Here is an 18,001-nt window from a genome sequence, read left to right on the forward strand (position 1 = left end):
TGGTGGTGGTGATAGTGATGGCTTTGGTAGTGGTGACAGTGGCGGTGGTGGTGATGGTGGTGGTGGCGGTGGTGGTGGTAGTGGTGGTGGTCACGGTGGTGGCTTTGGTAGTGGTGACGGTAGTGGTGGTGGTGGTGGTGGTGGTACTGGTAATGATGATGTTGTTGGTGTTAATGCTACTAGTCTTATTGATGGTGGTGGTGGCGGCGGCGGCGGTGGTGGTGGTGGTGGTGGTACCAGTGTTAGTGTTGGTGGTGTTGATGGTGGTGATAAAAAAACGATGTTTATAAATAACTATTCACGTGAGTCATGTATTGCAAATAATGGCTAACAGCCATAGCAACAACGACAACATCAACAACAACAACAACAACAACAACAACAAGGCCAACGACAGCAAAAGACGACGAGAAGAACAGTTCAATTAAGGAAGACGGAAGGGACAGGGGGAAAGAAACAAAAAAAAAACAAAAAACAAAAAAAAAAAAGAAGTAGGTAAGCCATGATGACTGCAGCATGCTGGGAAAAATACAGTTTAATTAAAGTGGGATATTAAGTTATAAAACATTTACTAAATGAAAGAAACAGGTGGAGGGATGGAGGAGGAGGGAGGACAAAAATTGGGTAAAGTTAAATTAGTGGCAAGAGAGTAGTGGGAGCGAGGGGTGGGGTGAGAGCAAACTGATGAAGCAGCAGCAGTAGCAGTAGCATTAGTAGTGACAAATCTCGTGGTAACTGTAACATAGTAATGTTTGTTGTTGCTATCGCCTTTTTTTTTGCTATTGTAATTACTGCTGTGTCTAATGTTGCCGTAGTAGTAGTAGTAGTAGTAGTAGTAGTAGTAGTAGTAGTAGTAGTAGTAGTAGTAGTTGTTGTTGGTGGTGGTGTTGTTTTTATTATTCATGTTTTTGTTGTTGTTCTCACATCCCCTCTCCACCCCACCAAGCCAGTATAAAAACTGCCTGTCACTTGCCCGGGATCAACGTGTTTCATTGTGAAAAATTCCGTCGCCGTGAGTAGTCCTCCAGCATTTTTCTTACATTTTCATTTACTATCTTTCCAAACGCCTTTTCTCTCGATAACCTGTCATTTATACCATTCTTACTCGCTTACTATTGTTCTAATTCTTCATGTTATTGTTGTTGTTGTTGTTACTGCGGTCGCTATTGCTCTTTGTCTCTATTATAATTTCATTCACCCCTAGCTTTGCACCATCAGAATATAAACTGAACCCAGTATTTTTATACTTATATATTTATGTAATATCACAAATAATGAACAATAGCGTCGTTCATTATAGTGTCCACGCCCAGTCACTGGCTCACTGCATTTCTGACGAAGTCAATGACAGGAGAGTGTCTGTAACTTGATTCGGAATTAACAGCTCAAGGGACTTCGTTTGAAAAACACGATTAACACGATTTTCTAGGTTTATTTATATCCAAACGAATATTTGCATATTTTCTAGGTTTATTTATATCCAAACGAATATTTGCATATTTTCTAGGTTTATTTATAACCAAACGAATATTTGCATATTTGATTTCCTATTTATATTTTTTGCCGAAATACACACACGTTCCACTCACAAGGTCTAAAACTATGCCAGAAGACTCTTGCTCAAGGCGCCGTGCGGCGCGATTGAACCTAGATGCAACTGACTGGGAAGCGAAGCGTACTTCTCAGTTACACACAACCATGTTTTTGTTTTACTGGGCCCCAAAAGAATGACAATGTTGATCAGAGGTCGATTTGAACTTAGAACAATGATGATGATGATGAGGATGATGATGAAGATGATGATGATGACGACGACGACGACGACGATGATGATGATGTTAATTATGTTGATGATGTTGATGATGATATGGTCACTATTGCATCACTCTAACTTGCTCAACTGCTCTGTTTCACCTATAATAATAATAATAATAATGATAATAAATGCCCTGATGCAGTACCAGGCATTGGCTCGCATGACTACTGATCTTAACTGACTGGAAGTGTTATCATGTACATTGTTTTGTCTTGATATAAAGGATGGAATATAGCAAATATTCTGCTCAATACCACAGATTTGCTTGTCAGTTGTTTGACCTTAACCAGTTGAGCATGTCCCTTGGTGGCTGACGATATGTGCATCTCTGAGGAATTCTTTGAGGTTTAAATAATTCATCTCTGGAAACATGGCTGTTTCATTCAACCTTATTGAAGGACCTTTTGAGCAGGATGAGCTACTCAACCCGAAGAAAGTTCTAATTGGGCCCTACCTGCAAGGTCCACTTCTGTTTATATTGTTATGAGATCGCAGTGTCGTGCACAGATGGCTGTGATGCATGTGCTTAGAGTACACTTATAAGACGGGTAGTCATGGTGAGTATTTTGTGTCACTTTGATGGCATGCGCTGCTCTTGTAGGAGGAGATTAAGTCAGTCACATCGACACCAGTCCTCAACTGGTACTTAATTTATCGATCCCCGAAAGGATCAAAGGCAAAGTCTACCTCGGCGGAATTTGAACTCGGAACTTAGCGACGGGCGTAATACAGCTAAATATTTTGCCCGGCGTGCTAACGACCCTGCCAGCCAGCCGCCTTCAATAATAATAATAATAATAATAATAACAATAATAATGATGATGATGATGATGATGATGATTATGATGATAATTCCTTTTATAATTATCCAACCTCCAAGTAGGATAAATGCATACAAAGGAGAAACGATAAAGAATTGTTAGAGATTCTGTGAAATAACTAATTTGATATAAAGAAATAATTTGATATAAACTTTCATGTAATAATGAGATTTCAATCCAAGATCTGAATTTCAATTTGAACATTTTCATATTTGTGGTTTCACGTGGATTAATCCTGAAAGGTTTAATTTAATAAATGAAATAACAGAATAATCATATATACGTTTTTAAAATGTGATAGACGGAGTATAATAAAGCTTACAGTGACCCATAGGACGAGCGAAACAGACAATTATTGTATGTTTGGGCTTTATAAAATTTACGAAACGGAAAAAGAAGCTGGTTTGTTTGTTTGTTCGTTCGTTTGTGCGTGTGTGTGTGTGTGTGTAGTAATATGATAGCGGACGAAATAGGATTCCCCGGTGTTCATGCTTTGGCCTAGTGGTAAGGATGCTGCACGCATAATTGCGCGATCGTGCTTTCGATTCCCGGACTAGGTGATGCGTTGTGTTCTTGAGGAAAGCACTTCATTTCCCATCATTTCAGTTTACACTGCAATAAAAATAAGCAACCCTGCGACCGACTGGCGTCCCGTTCAAGGGGAGGGTGTTGTGATCTCGGTGATGTCGGTTACTTATACGCCATGGAAACCAGGCAACTGGTTGTAGGACTCGAGGCAGTAATATCCAGGGGTTTCTTTTTTATGCTTTTACCATCTAAACGTAAGGTTAGCAGTGTAAGTGAAATGAAATCATCTTATGATAATCTTATAATGAGGTCAACCAGGATGCAACTCTATTCCACAAGGACGTTACATCTTATTCTTAGGTGATGGTCACTTGCCTAAACGGTCAGATCTTTTCTTTTGTAGGTTTCACACAAATCCATTGCTGACACTGTCACAGATTTAGTTGACGTATGCAAAATCAGGAAAAGTCAAGTTGACCTCCACAGGATTCGAACGCAGAATAATGAGTGACAAAACTAAGTACCTTAAAGTGAATTTAATGAAATTAGCCACGGGCTAAATAGGAAGCTACTAAGTGGTTGTGCAACCTTCTAGAAATAGCACCCAAGTCTCTCTTACGTCGTGCTCTACCGTCTTAGAAAAGAACGAATATTTAGACTAACTTTTCTTCTTTGAGATACTGAACTTGAAAAAAATGGTTAAAGTAGGAATGCCTTCGATCATAGGTCTGTAAGACCGGTCTTAGTCTGGAGTTGTGCAACAATAACAACAATACCATCACCAACAGCAGCAACATTGATAATGATGAGGGTATGAGCCAAGGGATACAGCAGTAGATTATGTAACTGACTGAAAGCCTAGATTTGGGATGTGAAGAAAATAAGGTTTATCTCGGAAAACTGAAAGGTTGATAAAGACCATGACAAGCTAATGAGCTGACCCAAAGTAGAAGTGAGATAGTGGTGGTATAGTTGTTGCTGTTGCTTAGCTTATGGTAAGTGACACTATTGTGTCTTTGATTCAGGCATAATGTACCAAGGACTACGTTATACAATGCGCCTCCTGTTTATTATTTTTTTTTACATAAAAACGGTAGAATGTGATTTATGAGAGATTTGAATGCGGAGCTGAAAGAAAATGAGCTGATTCCGACGGGAAACGCAGAGAAGTAAGTTGCCTATATATATATATATATATATATATATGATAATATTAGGGACAAAATCCAAAATTATAGGTAAAAACTCAATTAAAATCAACTTATAAAAAATCAAAATTAAATTGAGCTTTATAGATAAAATATAGATAAAATATATAGTTTTAGGGAAAATAACCAAGTTTCAAGAACTCATCGATGAAAATCCACTATCACATATAGAAAAATTAACAATTAAAAGCACAATAAATGAGTATAATATAAAACAAAGTAAATATCATAAGATAAAGATAATATTATCTTTATCTTAGGATATTTACTTTGTTTTATATTATATTCATTTATTGTGCTTTTACTCGTTAATTTTTCTACATGTGATAGTGGATTTTCATCGATGAGTTCTTGAAACTTGGTTATTTTCCCGAAAACTATATATATATATATATATATATATATATATATATATATATGTATGTATGTATGTATGTATGTATGTATGTATATATGTCGTAAGAATTTAGAAACTTCAAGAGAGCGTGAAATAATTCATATTTATCTGTAGAACTCGAAGTAGATGAAGTTATAAATAATACTTTGTAAAACGATACATATATCTATACAAACACAGATCAAATTGCTTTCCTGTTTAGCTTTGTGTACTTATACAGGACTCTGAATAAAGAACTCACTACTGACTGCAGAGTAAAAATATATGATCAGTAGTGGATTTAGAGCTCAGAACGTAGAGACGGACGAAATGCCATTTGGTATTTTGCGTGCCAACGATTCTGCCAGCGCGCCGCCTTAGGATAAATGAATATTAAACCTACTATAAAAAACTTTATTTTTGTTGTTCACAATCATTCAACCAATATTTTGTTTCCTATAATCAGGCGATTTCTATTAGATGGAATCGGAAAATACATTGATATACAACCTGAATATAATGCTATTGTAAATATTCCTGTTAATCTTGCATGCATTTACTGAGTAATAAATCATTTCTACAATTTCGTGAATCCAATAAGAGGAGTAAATACGAACTACGTGGAGCGTTAGTGGGAAAATTGAAAGCGCTGGTTTAAACGAATGAGTGGGACAAACAGTGAAATGCTGGCTCCTCTCTTATAAGAATTTATGTGGAAGGAAATAAAGGCAGATCTAGTTCAGACAATATTGAAACATATATCAGTGGTTTTCTTTGTAACAAATCCCTGATATGATGGCAATGATTACGACCATAGCGCAATCAATACAATCACAGTGTTATGGAAAGACGCGTTATCATATTAGGGCTATAGTCCGCAGCTGAAACATTTACACCATAAGGCACGATTACCTTTGCCATGCTGTTGTCCGGGTATGATACATTGTATGTTAATCTAAATGACTTGCAGTGCTTTATTTTTCATTATAATTCAGTTTGTTTACATATTACAGGAATTTGTGTAGCATGAATACTCGTTCCTTGTTCACTCCCGTTGATTTTGTGCTTGAAAATGTATTCTTGGTGTATTTTGACAAATAATTGTATTAAATTACATTAATCGCTTGACGTCTAACGAAGCTAATGGCAGGGTTGTTAGATCGGCGAATAAAAGACCTTGAAGTATTTATTCCGACTCATTGCTCTCTGAGTTCAAATACCACTGAATTCAGCTTTTATTTTTATCTGTTCGTGATAAGAAAGTCACAGTAGATGCTTTTTGGTATTTGTTCTGGTTCTTGGTATTCTGATTTCAAATCTTACCATGGTCTATTTGGATATATAAAGCTCTACGAGCTGCCTTCGTAGACGTGCAGTTTGAGCAGTCATCAACCAGAAAATTAAATAAGAGAAAATATGAGTTTATCCAAATAGTAGATGCATTCTCTACAATAAAGTCACGTGGTGCAAAAATTCGGTGAAACCTCGCGGGATTCAAATCCATCATCATTATTTTTCTTTATCAACCTTGCTGTTACTGAGTGTATTAATAATAATAATAATAATAATAATAATAATGATCTTAGAAGATTGTCACAAGCGACACAAAAACTTGTCAATAGCCTGGATAGACTATAAAAAGGCCTTTGATAGCCTACCACATAGCTGGATTAGGAAATGTCTGGAAATGTATAAAATAGCTCCTACTCTGCGAAACTTTTTATCTGTAAGTATGAGATCATGGAGAACCACACTGATGTTGAACAATGACAATGAATCTCTAAATGCTGGAGATGTAAGAATTTCATGTGGCATTTTCCAGGGTGACTCACTATCACCACTCCTCTTCTGTCTAGCCCTAATACCGCTCTCAAAATTGCTCAATGATGCACAGTATGGTTATAAAATATTTGATAAAAATATAAATCATCTCATTTACATGGATGATTTAAAGCTCTTTGCAAAAAATGACCAACAACTCAAAGGCCTACTAGCGATTGTTAAACAATTCAGTGATGACATCAGGATGCAATTTGGCCTTGATAAATGTGCAAAAGCTATCTTTATCAAAGGAAAAATGACAAATACATCTAATGTGAACCTTGACCAGCAAAATGTCATAAAAGAGTTAGAACCAGCGGAGAGCTATAAATACCTAGGGGTAATTGAAGGGGACAATATCAAGCACTCAGTGATGAGGGAAAGGATCAGAAGAGAATGTTATCGCAGGGTGAGAGCAATACTGAAGACAGAGCTGAACGCGAGAAACAGGATCGAAGCGATCAATGCTCTAGCCATACCAGTCGTGACTTACAGTTTCAACATCGTTAACTGGTCAATTACTGAAATATGTAATGTTGACAGAAAAATACGAAAACTGTTGACAATGCATAGAATGCACCACCCTAAGGCAGATATAGAACGTCTTTATCTGCCAAGAAAAGAGGGAGGTCGAGGACTACTACAGCTGGCATTATCAATGAAGGTAGCCACAATTGGCCTAGACACCTATATGAAAAACTCTGAGGACTGGATGCTAAAACTTGTCTTAAAATATGAAAGCAAGAAAGCATCTTACTCAGTAACAAAACAGGCAAAGGAATATCTAAGTGAATTCCAATTGCAACAAATTCAAGAATTAGACGAACTAGAAACACCTACAGAAAAAGCTAAGCGCTTGAAAACCCGTGCTAAAATTGCTGCCTTAGCTATTATGACTGAAAAATGGCATGGAAAACCTCTCAATGGCAAATACCCAAAGAGAGCGAATAATGCAGATATTGACAAAGCCCTTACCCACCAATGGTTAATGGCCTCTGGATTGAAATCAGAAACAGAGGGGTTTATCATAGCAGCCCAAGATCAATGCCTACCTACAAAGAACTACCAGGCCAACATATTAAAGAACGGCAGCTCCCCATTATGTCGTATATGCCAACAACAAAATGAGACCATCGATCATGTTGTCTCCATGTGCAGTCTGCTTGCGCCTACAGAGTATCTCAACAGGCATGATAGAGCTGCACAATATATTCACTGGGTAATATGCAAAAACCTGGACTTGCCCCATGATAAAAACTGGTGGGAACACAAACCACCCCCAGTACTTGAAAATGATCACATTGCACTCCTCTGGAACTTCACCATTCAAACTGACAGAAAGATAGACGCAAATAGGCCAGACATCATACTGAAAGACTTCAGACAAAAATCATGCCTCCTCATTGATATGACTGTCCCAATTGATATAAACGTATCTGTCAAGACCTACCAAAAACTGAGCAAATATAAAGATCTTGAAATAGAAATTAGCAAAATGTGGAATCTGAAGACGAAAACAATACCTATTGTCATAGGTGCCCTGGGAATGACAGCGAAACGGGCTGATTACTACCTAGCTCAGATACCAGGAAACCCCAAAATGGCTGATGTCCAAAAGATAGTGCTCATGGGAACTGCCCATATCCTACGTAAAATACTGTCTATGTGATCTCAAATTTTAAAGCAAACATAATTTTCTTATGGTTTCTTAAACATTCACTTGAACAAAACTGTACAAATCCAAATATATGGTACCCTAGGCATAACACCTACATGAACTTCTAACTTGTTGTCTCTTGAGGTCTCTGGGTGAGACTTGGATCCAACTTGTACAAATGCAAAACAAAAGTCAAACATAAAATAATAATAATAATAATAATAATAATAATAATAATAATGTGTGTGTGTGTGTGTGTGTGTGTATCGCCGTTTAATATTCATAAATAGCGTTGAGTTGGTGCATAATTATTGCGGCTTCCTTTCAACAAATTTTATTCAACAAAAGCAATAACGATATTTAACAAAAACATCTTTAAATGATGGTCTGAACGTCTGCCAAGCAAATGGGTAGCAGTAATTGAAGTAGATGGTTCACTCCTACTGCATAGCAACTCCAGTCCGAAAGGACTTTCCATTTTCTTTCATTTCCAATTGCGAAGTTGTTATAAGACATTCAAATTGGTTTTTTCAAATTACAACTCATATATATAAAGATGTTTTTGGCATAACCTATCACAAGGAGATGTTTATTAGTCAACTAAAAAGAATTATACGGCACAAATTATATCTCAACAGACGACATCATGTCAACAACATAATCTTCTTAAATATTGCTTTCACGAATATTCCAAGTTGTACGATAAAGAGGAAACCTAAAAATATCAAAATAAAAATTTAAACGGGTATATAATACGAAAATTTCTTTCTGCGTTCTCTTCTGTTCCAGTAATTTTCTCTTTACAATTGACAAATTCAATAAGCGCTGACTCATTCCTTAATTTATCCCTTTCTGCAGATTAACAGAACGTTCTAGATTTAATGTTCTTTCAGCATGTATCAAGCTGTGCTTATGAATCGATTAGTTTCCTTCCATACGTCAACCTCCTCTGAGCATTCATTTCGGTTTCTACTAATTCTGTCCAAGAAGATTTACGATCTTGTTAGCTTCATTTGTTGCTTCTTATGATAAGTTTTATGCATGATGTATGTATGTATGCTGATGACCGGGGGAATTCTTAAATATTGTCTTTGTTAAAAATGGGTCTACCTGCTGTATACATACATAGATACATACATGCTTACATATATACATATATGCCTGTACACATATATACATGCATTCATATATATATATATATATATATATATATATATATATATATATATATATATATATATATATATATATACATATATCTATCTATGTATCTATCTATCTATCTATCTATCTATCTATCTATCTATCTATCTATCTATCTATATATATATATATATATATATATGTATTTATTACGTATGTATGTGTATGCATTTGTGTAGGTATGAATATACATATGCAACCATACGCACATATACACACACACACACATACGAGTGCGAATACTCTTTCTTAAAGATAATGGGTTTTTTTTTTTCAGTAATACTGGATACAATATATACTTAAATTTCTCAGCACTGGCCTTCTTTCTTTCTCTTCACCGTTTTTACATATCCATCACTAATTGTAAGCAGTTCATCGGATGCCCACGTGGCAATAATACAAATCATCATCATCATCATCATCATCATCATCATCATCATCATCATCATCATCAACATCATCATTATCATCACCATCACTACCACCATCATCATCATCATCATCGCATCCTCCTCCTATTTGTTGTCCTCTTCATCATCTTACTTTATGCTTTGCGTTATATACACTTTCCTTTCCTGGCACAAGAAATAGATACAACGCGAAAGAACATGCAAAGAAATGCTGAAGCCTTACAACTTTTTTTTTTTTTTTTTGGTGAGAATGTCTTAACATGTTTCGACCGTATCTTTATTCTTATAGTAATTTGTCAATATTCTTACACAAATGGTCGTCTATCACTCAACATGCACCAAATACGGATGGACTGATAGACGCATTCCTTAACTACCTTAATGTTTTTAGTTCAGTAGTCAGGTCGGTATAATTTCTTATATATTCAACTTGCTTCTCTTCAACATTATAATCATTTGGCATTGCAATCACGATAATTAGTATGCTACAGTAATTTTTGTCATGGAAAATGATGTCAGCTACATTATACGCCATCACGTAGTCTCTCTGTTAAAGTTCCATAGTAGATTTTAACATTATCATTTTCTAAGAAAAGTAGAAGTTCATTATTATTATTATTATTATTATTATTATTATTATTGCCTTTGTACAGCTTCTAACGCTGGAGATGTACTTCGATATTGAAATTGGTGGAGCAACTTTCGAAGTTCGTGCGACAAAAATATGTAATTTTGACAGCATTTGAAATTAAAACTTCATAATATATATGGTTTACTGCGAAACGAAAATGAATTTAAGAAATATTTACCAAAGAGCTAACTGGAATTTTAGCTAGAATGAACACTAAATTATAGAATGAGCTTATTTTTACACAAAAAAATTTGTACTGTATAGTGGAATTTTATCTGTGAAACCACTATTACGAAGAGTCTGGTTATAATAATGTGAAAGGCTGTCGAATGAAGATAAGGAAAAATATGCCAATACAAAGTTTATTAAGTATGTTGGTTTCGTATTCTATTTATATTATATAACAATTCATTTGGTTTTCTATAAGCGTGAAATTCGTATTGAAATTTAAAGTACTGCAAAAATATTTAACTACACTAACCGTCAAAAGTAATCTTTAAACTCGATTTTAAGAGAAAAACCTGTATGTGGTCTTTTCTAAATCTATCTGATCAGTGACCTTTCACATTAAGTGAGACAAACGGCCCTCATTTCTGTCGAACTACCTTGAAAGCTTCGGAATTTTTTTTAACGACTGTTCAAAGCATAAATACCAGTGATTTTGTATAATTCTTGTGAACCCATGAAGTAATCCGAATTTTCATCTCCGATCTTTTTTTTAGTTCAAAATGAGTTAACGAACATAATGGATTTCATTGCATGCATAATGATTGCGATGTAGGATTTAGCAATTAGTACGAAATTATTACCGAAAGCTAAGGCTTTCTGTCTAGGTTCAGTTATGGAAGATAGCATCTTGTTACATCAAATTGTACAAATTGGCAATATTGTTTAGCATTAACACCGTCGAACTACTTACGGTATTATTAACATTACATAATTTAATACAAATGATCTCACTTTGATAAAATCTTTGATGTTTTTGCTATAAATTTCCTGACACGTTTCCCAAGAGGTAATGAAACTGCATTTATGATTACAAATAAATTACATTGTGATCTTTGAATGTGATGTGAAATTTGCTTAGAGTCAAACATTCTAAGATGTCGATTATTTTCGAGATTCTTTCTTCTATATTTCTGTTTACAATTATGAGTATACGACTATCTCTCTCTCTCTCTCTCTCTCTCTTTTACTCTCTGTCTCAATATGTGTGTGTGTGTGTGTGTGTGTGTGTGTGTGGTGATTGCTCCATCTTCACAGATTATTGCCGTCTCTGAGTTTCTTCGTCGAGGAGGAAAGATGGCAATATGCTGCATATAATTGATCTTTCATGTGACTTCAGATAGTTGACATGCATAACCTTATAGGCATACACGGCCACGCGTTTCACGTCGCCATCACTTTATGCCCTCCTTGAGATTTTGATGATGGCCAACTAATGGCTTTCTCTACAGTTTCAATGATGGAGTTTATAGCTCTTCTCTTTGGTACACCAGTACCTCGAAACCCACTCAGGTCTCTTTGGTACACCAGTACCTCGAAACCCACTCAGGTCCCTGCAGAATGAACGTCCCACATAAAGCTCGGCAGCCCACTCCCACTTCCTCGCAATGTCCCTGCCATCCCCGATTTCTGCACTGCTCTGTTGACTCCTGGCATTTGCAAACCTTTTCTCGTGGGTCTACTTAATGTGACCCTACCAGAGAACAGTAAGTGTTCATATGATCTCCTATACACACGCGCGCGCACGTGTGTAATTATATTTTTTAAAAGACAAAACAATGCAATTTATAGACTAAAACAAGTTGATAGTTTTACCTTACATTTCAGTGTTTCAGGGTTAGGACTTCTTCCTCAGGAAATCTTTGGAGAACAGTTGGCATTCACTCTTCTCTGAAGAACGCCGGGTTACACAATCGGACTTTTACCTAACACTCTGTTGAACTCCTAGTGCGAAACCGATTGGTAAGATCGGCCGTAATGAATATATGTATGACTGTATGTATGTATGTATGTATGTATGTATGTATTCATGTAAGTAATATTTGTATATGTAGTGTATACACGTATACATGCACAGTATATATATATGCTTATGTAACTATATGTGTATATACATATATGTGTTATTGTGTATCTTTTTTATAATGTGTATTCAAATTATATATTCTTTCTCTCCCATTTTATCTTTTGGTTTCCTTTGTCTTGTCTTTCATTCTTTGCTATATCCAGTATTCGCTGTTTTTATATTAATACGCATGGGATATTAACCCGGAGTGTCTTTGTACCTGTGTGTGTGTGTGTGTGTGTGTGTGTGTGTGTGTGTGTGTGTGTGTGTTGCGCGTGAGTTAAATCTACTTACGATAGACACTGACGTGTTCGTTGTAGTATATACATCTTCTCTATCAGCAATCTCTTAACGTTTATTCCTGGTTTTATATAACGAGATAAACTTTCATGTTCTTACATGTATATGTCTATGTTTGACATTTTAGTTTATTGATGTTATCTTACAAGCAACATCAACGTTGCTTTCTGCACGTATAATGTTTGCAGTATTTGTTAAATGGTTTACAGTAATAAGTAATCGGTTAGAGTACCAAATTTCACAACCATTAATCTATAACGAATTCTATCAAGAAATCTCCGCATGGAGTCAATCGATTTTTCGATTTTTCTGCTTTGTTTCAGCCTGCTGTATCATGAACTACATTATCGAATGTACTTATGCGTTTCTAAGACAGTATCATGCGATTTTAAAGGGTTCAATAACCACGTTGGGGCTTTCTCGTTGGCTTAACATCAACCTTTCAATGTATGTCCCAAAATGGATGCGTTAACTCAGCAATTCTTAGCACAACTGGTAACAATTGCATTCGAGTTTCGCTAAACAATTTTATTATGAACTAACTCTACATTATAACTGACAATCCGACAGGGATTTATAGGCGCAGGCATGGTTGTGTTAAAGAAGTTTGCTTTGCAGCCACGGCGTTTCGTGTTAGATCCCACTACGTGGGACATTGGACGAGTGTCTTTTACTATAATCCAGGGCTGACCAATGCCTGTGGAGTGAATCTGGCAAACAGAAACTGTGATAAATCTGTTGTACACACACACACACACACACACGCACACACACACACACACACTAACATGTGTGTGTGTGTGTGTGTGTGTGTGTGTGTGTGTGTGTGTGCGCGCAGGCGTGTGTGTATTTATGCTGGTTTGTTTATGTACCCACAACTTAGAGGTTAGGCAAAAGTAATAAATTGAATAAATACCAAACTTAAAATAAAAGCTTGAGTTCATTTGATTAACAGACCGTACAATGCCTTGCTCCAGTGTGGCTGCCATTCAATGACTGAAACAAGCAACAGACTAAACAGTGTCTGTTTATTGACCCCTTAAAATTAAGTAGATGAGAGACTAATCTCCATCAACCCGTCCCTCTGCGCGTCCATCTATCCACCCATCCATTCATCTATCCACTTATCCACCCGTCTATCACTCCCTCCCTCCCTCCCTCCCTCCCTCCCTCCATACATACATACATACATACATACATACATACATACATACATACATGCATGCATGAATACATACGTACACAGATATATAAGAATTCAGTAATAATTTTTGTCTTGTATTTACTATCTTTTACTGTGTATTTATTACCATTTGCTCAGGTTTTGATTTGTTTGTAACCGTAGATCTAAGGAGAACTTACTGCTGTAGCTGCGGCGATATAGTTTTCTTTAATTTGGTGATGTTTGTGTTTGTGTCTGTTTTCATTTCACCTGTCATGGCCAGGCTTGCCTTTTATATTGTTTATGGTTGATTATTCGTTGATATAATTTTGGGAGATACTTTCTGGGGTTCATAAGATGATTTTCTATTTTCATGTTATTTCTACCTTTAGATTATCCTTATTCGTAGTTTCTATCACTACCATTTCTTTTTCTTAAATCTTACCCATATTTCTTATTTGCATATTTGTTGGTCAGTAATCGGAAAGCATTCTAGATTTTGATTTTGTATTGAACTGTTTTTCAACTTGTACTTTTTTGCACGTTAAATCTATATTTTTGTTTAATTCTGTAAACAAACTCGAATCGTTTGTTTATTCTTCTGTTCGTCATGTGTTTTTCATTAAATAACTTTTATTATTAGAATTCTCTTTAAAATTTGATATTGTTTGGGATTTCAGAAGACATTTTTAATTAGCTTCGCTCTTCTTTAACTCAAGGATACCTGAAATTTTAAACTATTATAGTTATTGCTAGTTCCTAATTATTTCATTTTAAATTTGCCTTTCAGAAAGCGTGATGGCTGACATATTCAGAGGACAATCGGTCTTTCGAGGTGAATCAAAGGTCGACGTAGAATCCGCCTTGAAAAACAAGATTGTTGGCGTATATTTCAGCGCCAGCTGGTGTCCTCCTTGTCGTCAGTTTACGTTAAGACTTAAGGAAATCTATGAAGAACTTGAAGGAGATGAATTTGAAGTGGTTTTTCTACCGTTTGACCATAGCAAAGAAGATGCAATGACATATTATAAATGTAATCATGGAAACTGGTTATATATGGAATACGGCGAAGCTTTAATTGAGTAAGTATGTTTTGCTGGAAACAAGGTAGTTCAGCTACTGCGCTCGTGACACCTATTGAATCAGAAATACGTGCCGCAGCTGTTTGCTTGTCACCAGACCATCACGTCGTTTGTTTGTTAATGGCGTGCCAGTTCTGTGAAGTCCTTAATTTTTGTGTCACGTTTTCATGCGTGGATGGCTACAATTACAACTAAGCATTTACTTTATATGCTACTGAGGTGGAGATAATTTCAACATATCAAGAATTTAACTTGTATATCATTTAATATAGCCTTATTAGATTTTGTTATTTATAAATACATACATACATATTATTGAATATATTAATATATATATATATATATATATATATATATATATATATATATATATATATATATATATATATACATACACATACGTACATACACATATACATATATACATTTATACGTAAATATATATCTTTACAACATAAATATGCATACACGCACGCACACACACACACACACACACAGACACACACACACACACAAACACACACACACACACACACACACACACACACACACACACACACACACATTCATTTATTCTTTTACACGTTTCAGTCATTTCACTGCGGCAATGCTGGAGCGCCACCTTGAAGGGTTCTAGTCGAAGAAATCAACCCTACGACTTATTCTTTGTAGGCCTGGTACTTATTCTGTCGGTCTCCTTTGCCATCATCACACCAACATCGGTTGTCAAGCGAGGGTGATGGTGGGGGACAAACGAAGACACACACATGAATATATATATATATATATATATATATATATATATATATATATATATATATATATATATATACATATACAACGGACTTCTTTCAGTTTCTGTCTACCGAATCCACTCACAAAACTTTGGTCGGCCCAAGGGTATGGTAGAAGATACTTGCTCAAGGTGCCACGCAGTGAGAGTAAACCCGGGACCATGTGGTTGGGAAGCAAGCTTCTGACCACACAATCATGATTGCGCGTATATATATATATATATATATATATATATATATATATATATATATATATATGTGTGTGTGTGTGTGTGTGTGTGTGTGTGTGTGTGTGTGTGTGTAATATATTTGTATGTATACATACATACGTATATATATCCATATACATTTTTATGCATAGTTAATGTATGTACATGTAATATATATTATGCAGAATAAACATATAAAATATATCCCTGTCTATCTATCTATCTATCTATCTATCTATCTATCTATCTATCTATCTATCTATATATATATATATATATATATATATATATATATATATATATATATACTCATACACACACACACGCGCGCGCATACACACATAGATATATAGACGGCCTCTTCCGTCAAAAATGATGTATATATATATATATATATATATATATATATATATATATATGTATTTATGTATGAAATAGTATGAGATAGAATCACAGATGTACACATATCTCGAATCAATAAGCAAATTTCAGTCAAAATCTCAAAATATCGATTACAAATTCAGCAGGGCATGTTCTTATAGTTTCTACTTTCCTTTCATTTATTCTGCCTTTTACCCTTTCCCTTCAACAGCGAACTGCGAAAGAAATTCGATGTAGCTGGAATTCCTAAATTAATTATACTAAACAAGAAAAGTGAAGTGATTACAAAAAACGGGCGAGAAGACTGTCAGGAACTCGAAGCAGCTGTTCTTAAGAAGTGGAAAGAAAACAAGGAAATGAAACAAATTAAAGGGAAATAAATTCACAGACATGATTCTTGTTTACTGAAAAACAGACGGACTTTCATATAGAATGTACTATTTTACAATTTTATCTTTTTTTTTTTCATGTGGAATAAAAACAAAAGACAGAAAAATTCACAAAAACTAGGAGTCTATAAGCGTTATTTCATTTTGTTTTGGTTGCTGTTTGTGTTTTGCTTTTTGACGTTTGTGTTAGGGACTTTTTGTTTGTTATTTTAATAATTAAAAAAAAAATATTGTTTATCCTAATGAATAATGGAAAGTGTGATAAAAGATTTGATAAATGCTTCCTTGCATTGTGATTCAATCGGCTATCAGTTTGCCTTTAAGTGGAATGAATATATATATATATATATATATATATATATATATATATATATATATATATATATATATATATATATATATATATATATATATATATATATATGTATGTATGTATGTATGTATGTATGTGTATATACATATACACACGTACATACATACATATATGCACACATATACGCATATAGTTAGATAAATATAAGTAGATGTGTCCGGTCTTGAACGGCTGCGTCAATACCTAAAATAAATTATAGCCACATGGATCCGCTATATTTGAAATACTTTGCTTAATAAATGCGTTCAGTCATCAGTTGGTCCAGGAATATCGATTCACTCAGAGTTGTTGCATGCAAGCATTATGAAACGGTTCAAGCTGAGAAGAAATCGACGTTTTACGAAGTGGCCAGCGTGGTGACTCGCCAAAACATAAGGCCGTTGGTTCGATTCCTGGACGGAACAGCACGTTGTGTCCTTGAAGAAAATAGAACATTTCGCTTTGTTCCAGTCTACCAGTTGTGAAAGAACCGACCAACTAGAGACGCAGACATCTCTTCATTCGGCTATCACATCCTCAAAACTGTGCTGAGTCGAGTGCAGGAGGATCAAGAGGGTGCCTATATCTGCTTGCAGCTATATAGGCACCTAAAGTAATTAGTGAAAACGTAGTACACGATACTATATAAAAACCGTTTACGAGAGTCGACTGAGGATTTTTTTCCCAATATGCAATTAGCATCACGAAATTCCTTGAAACCATGATGATGAGAATTTATTTATTAAAGGTAACCTCCCTAATATTTGAATTTACAATATTCTGTTTTGCG

At 35.2% G+C, this 18,001-nt stretch overlaps 1 protein-coding gene across 1 annotated transcript; it reads left to right on the forward strand.

The window, feature by feature from the left end:
* The first annotated feature begins 877 nt into the window (after window positions 1-877).
* Window positions 878-16,977, forward strand: LOC149133802 (nucleoredoxin-like protein 2). The gene is made up of 3 exons (XM_089358984.1): window positions 878-1,012; window positions 14,795-15,086; window positions 16,682-16,977. The coding sequence occupies exons 2-3, from the start codon at window positions 14,803-14,805 to the stop codon at window positions 16,848-16,850; spliced, it is 453 nt and encodes a 150-aa protein (XP_089215110.1). The 5' UTR covers window positions 878-1,012; window positions 14,795-14,802; the 3' UTR covers window positions 16,851-16,977.
* The last annotated feature ends 1,024 nt before the right edge of the window (window positions 16,978-18,001 follow it).

The sequence above is a fragment of the Octopus bimaculoides genome, chromosome 10 (genome assembly GCF_046866305.1).
Source record: "Octopus bimaculoides isolate indiv1 chromosome 10, ASM4686630v1, whole genome shotgun sequence".
NCBI classification, from domain to species: domain Eukaryota; kingdom Metazoa; phylum Mollusca; class Cephalopoda; order Octopoda; family Octopodidae; genus Octopus; species Octopus bimaculoides.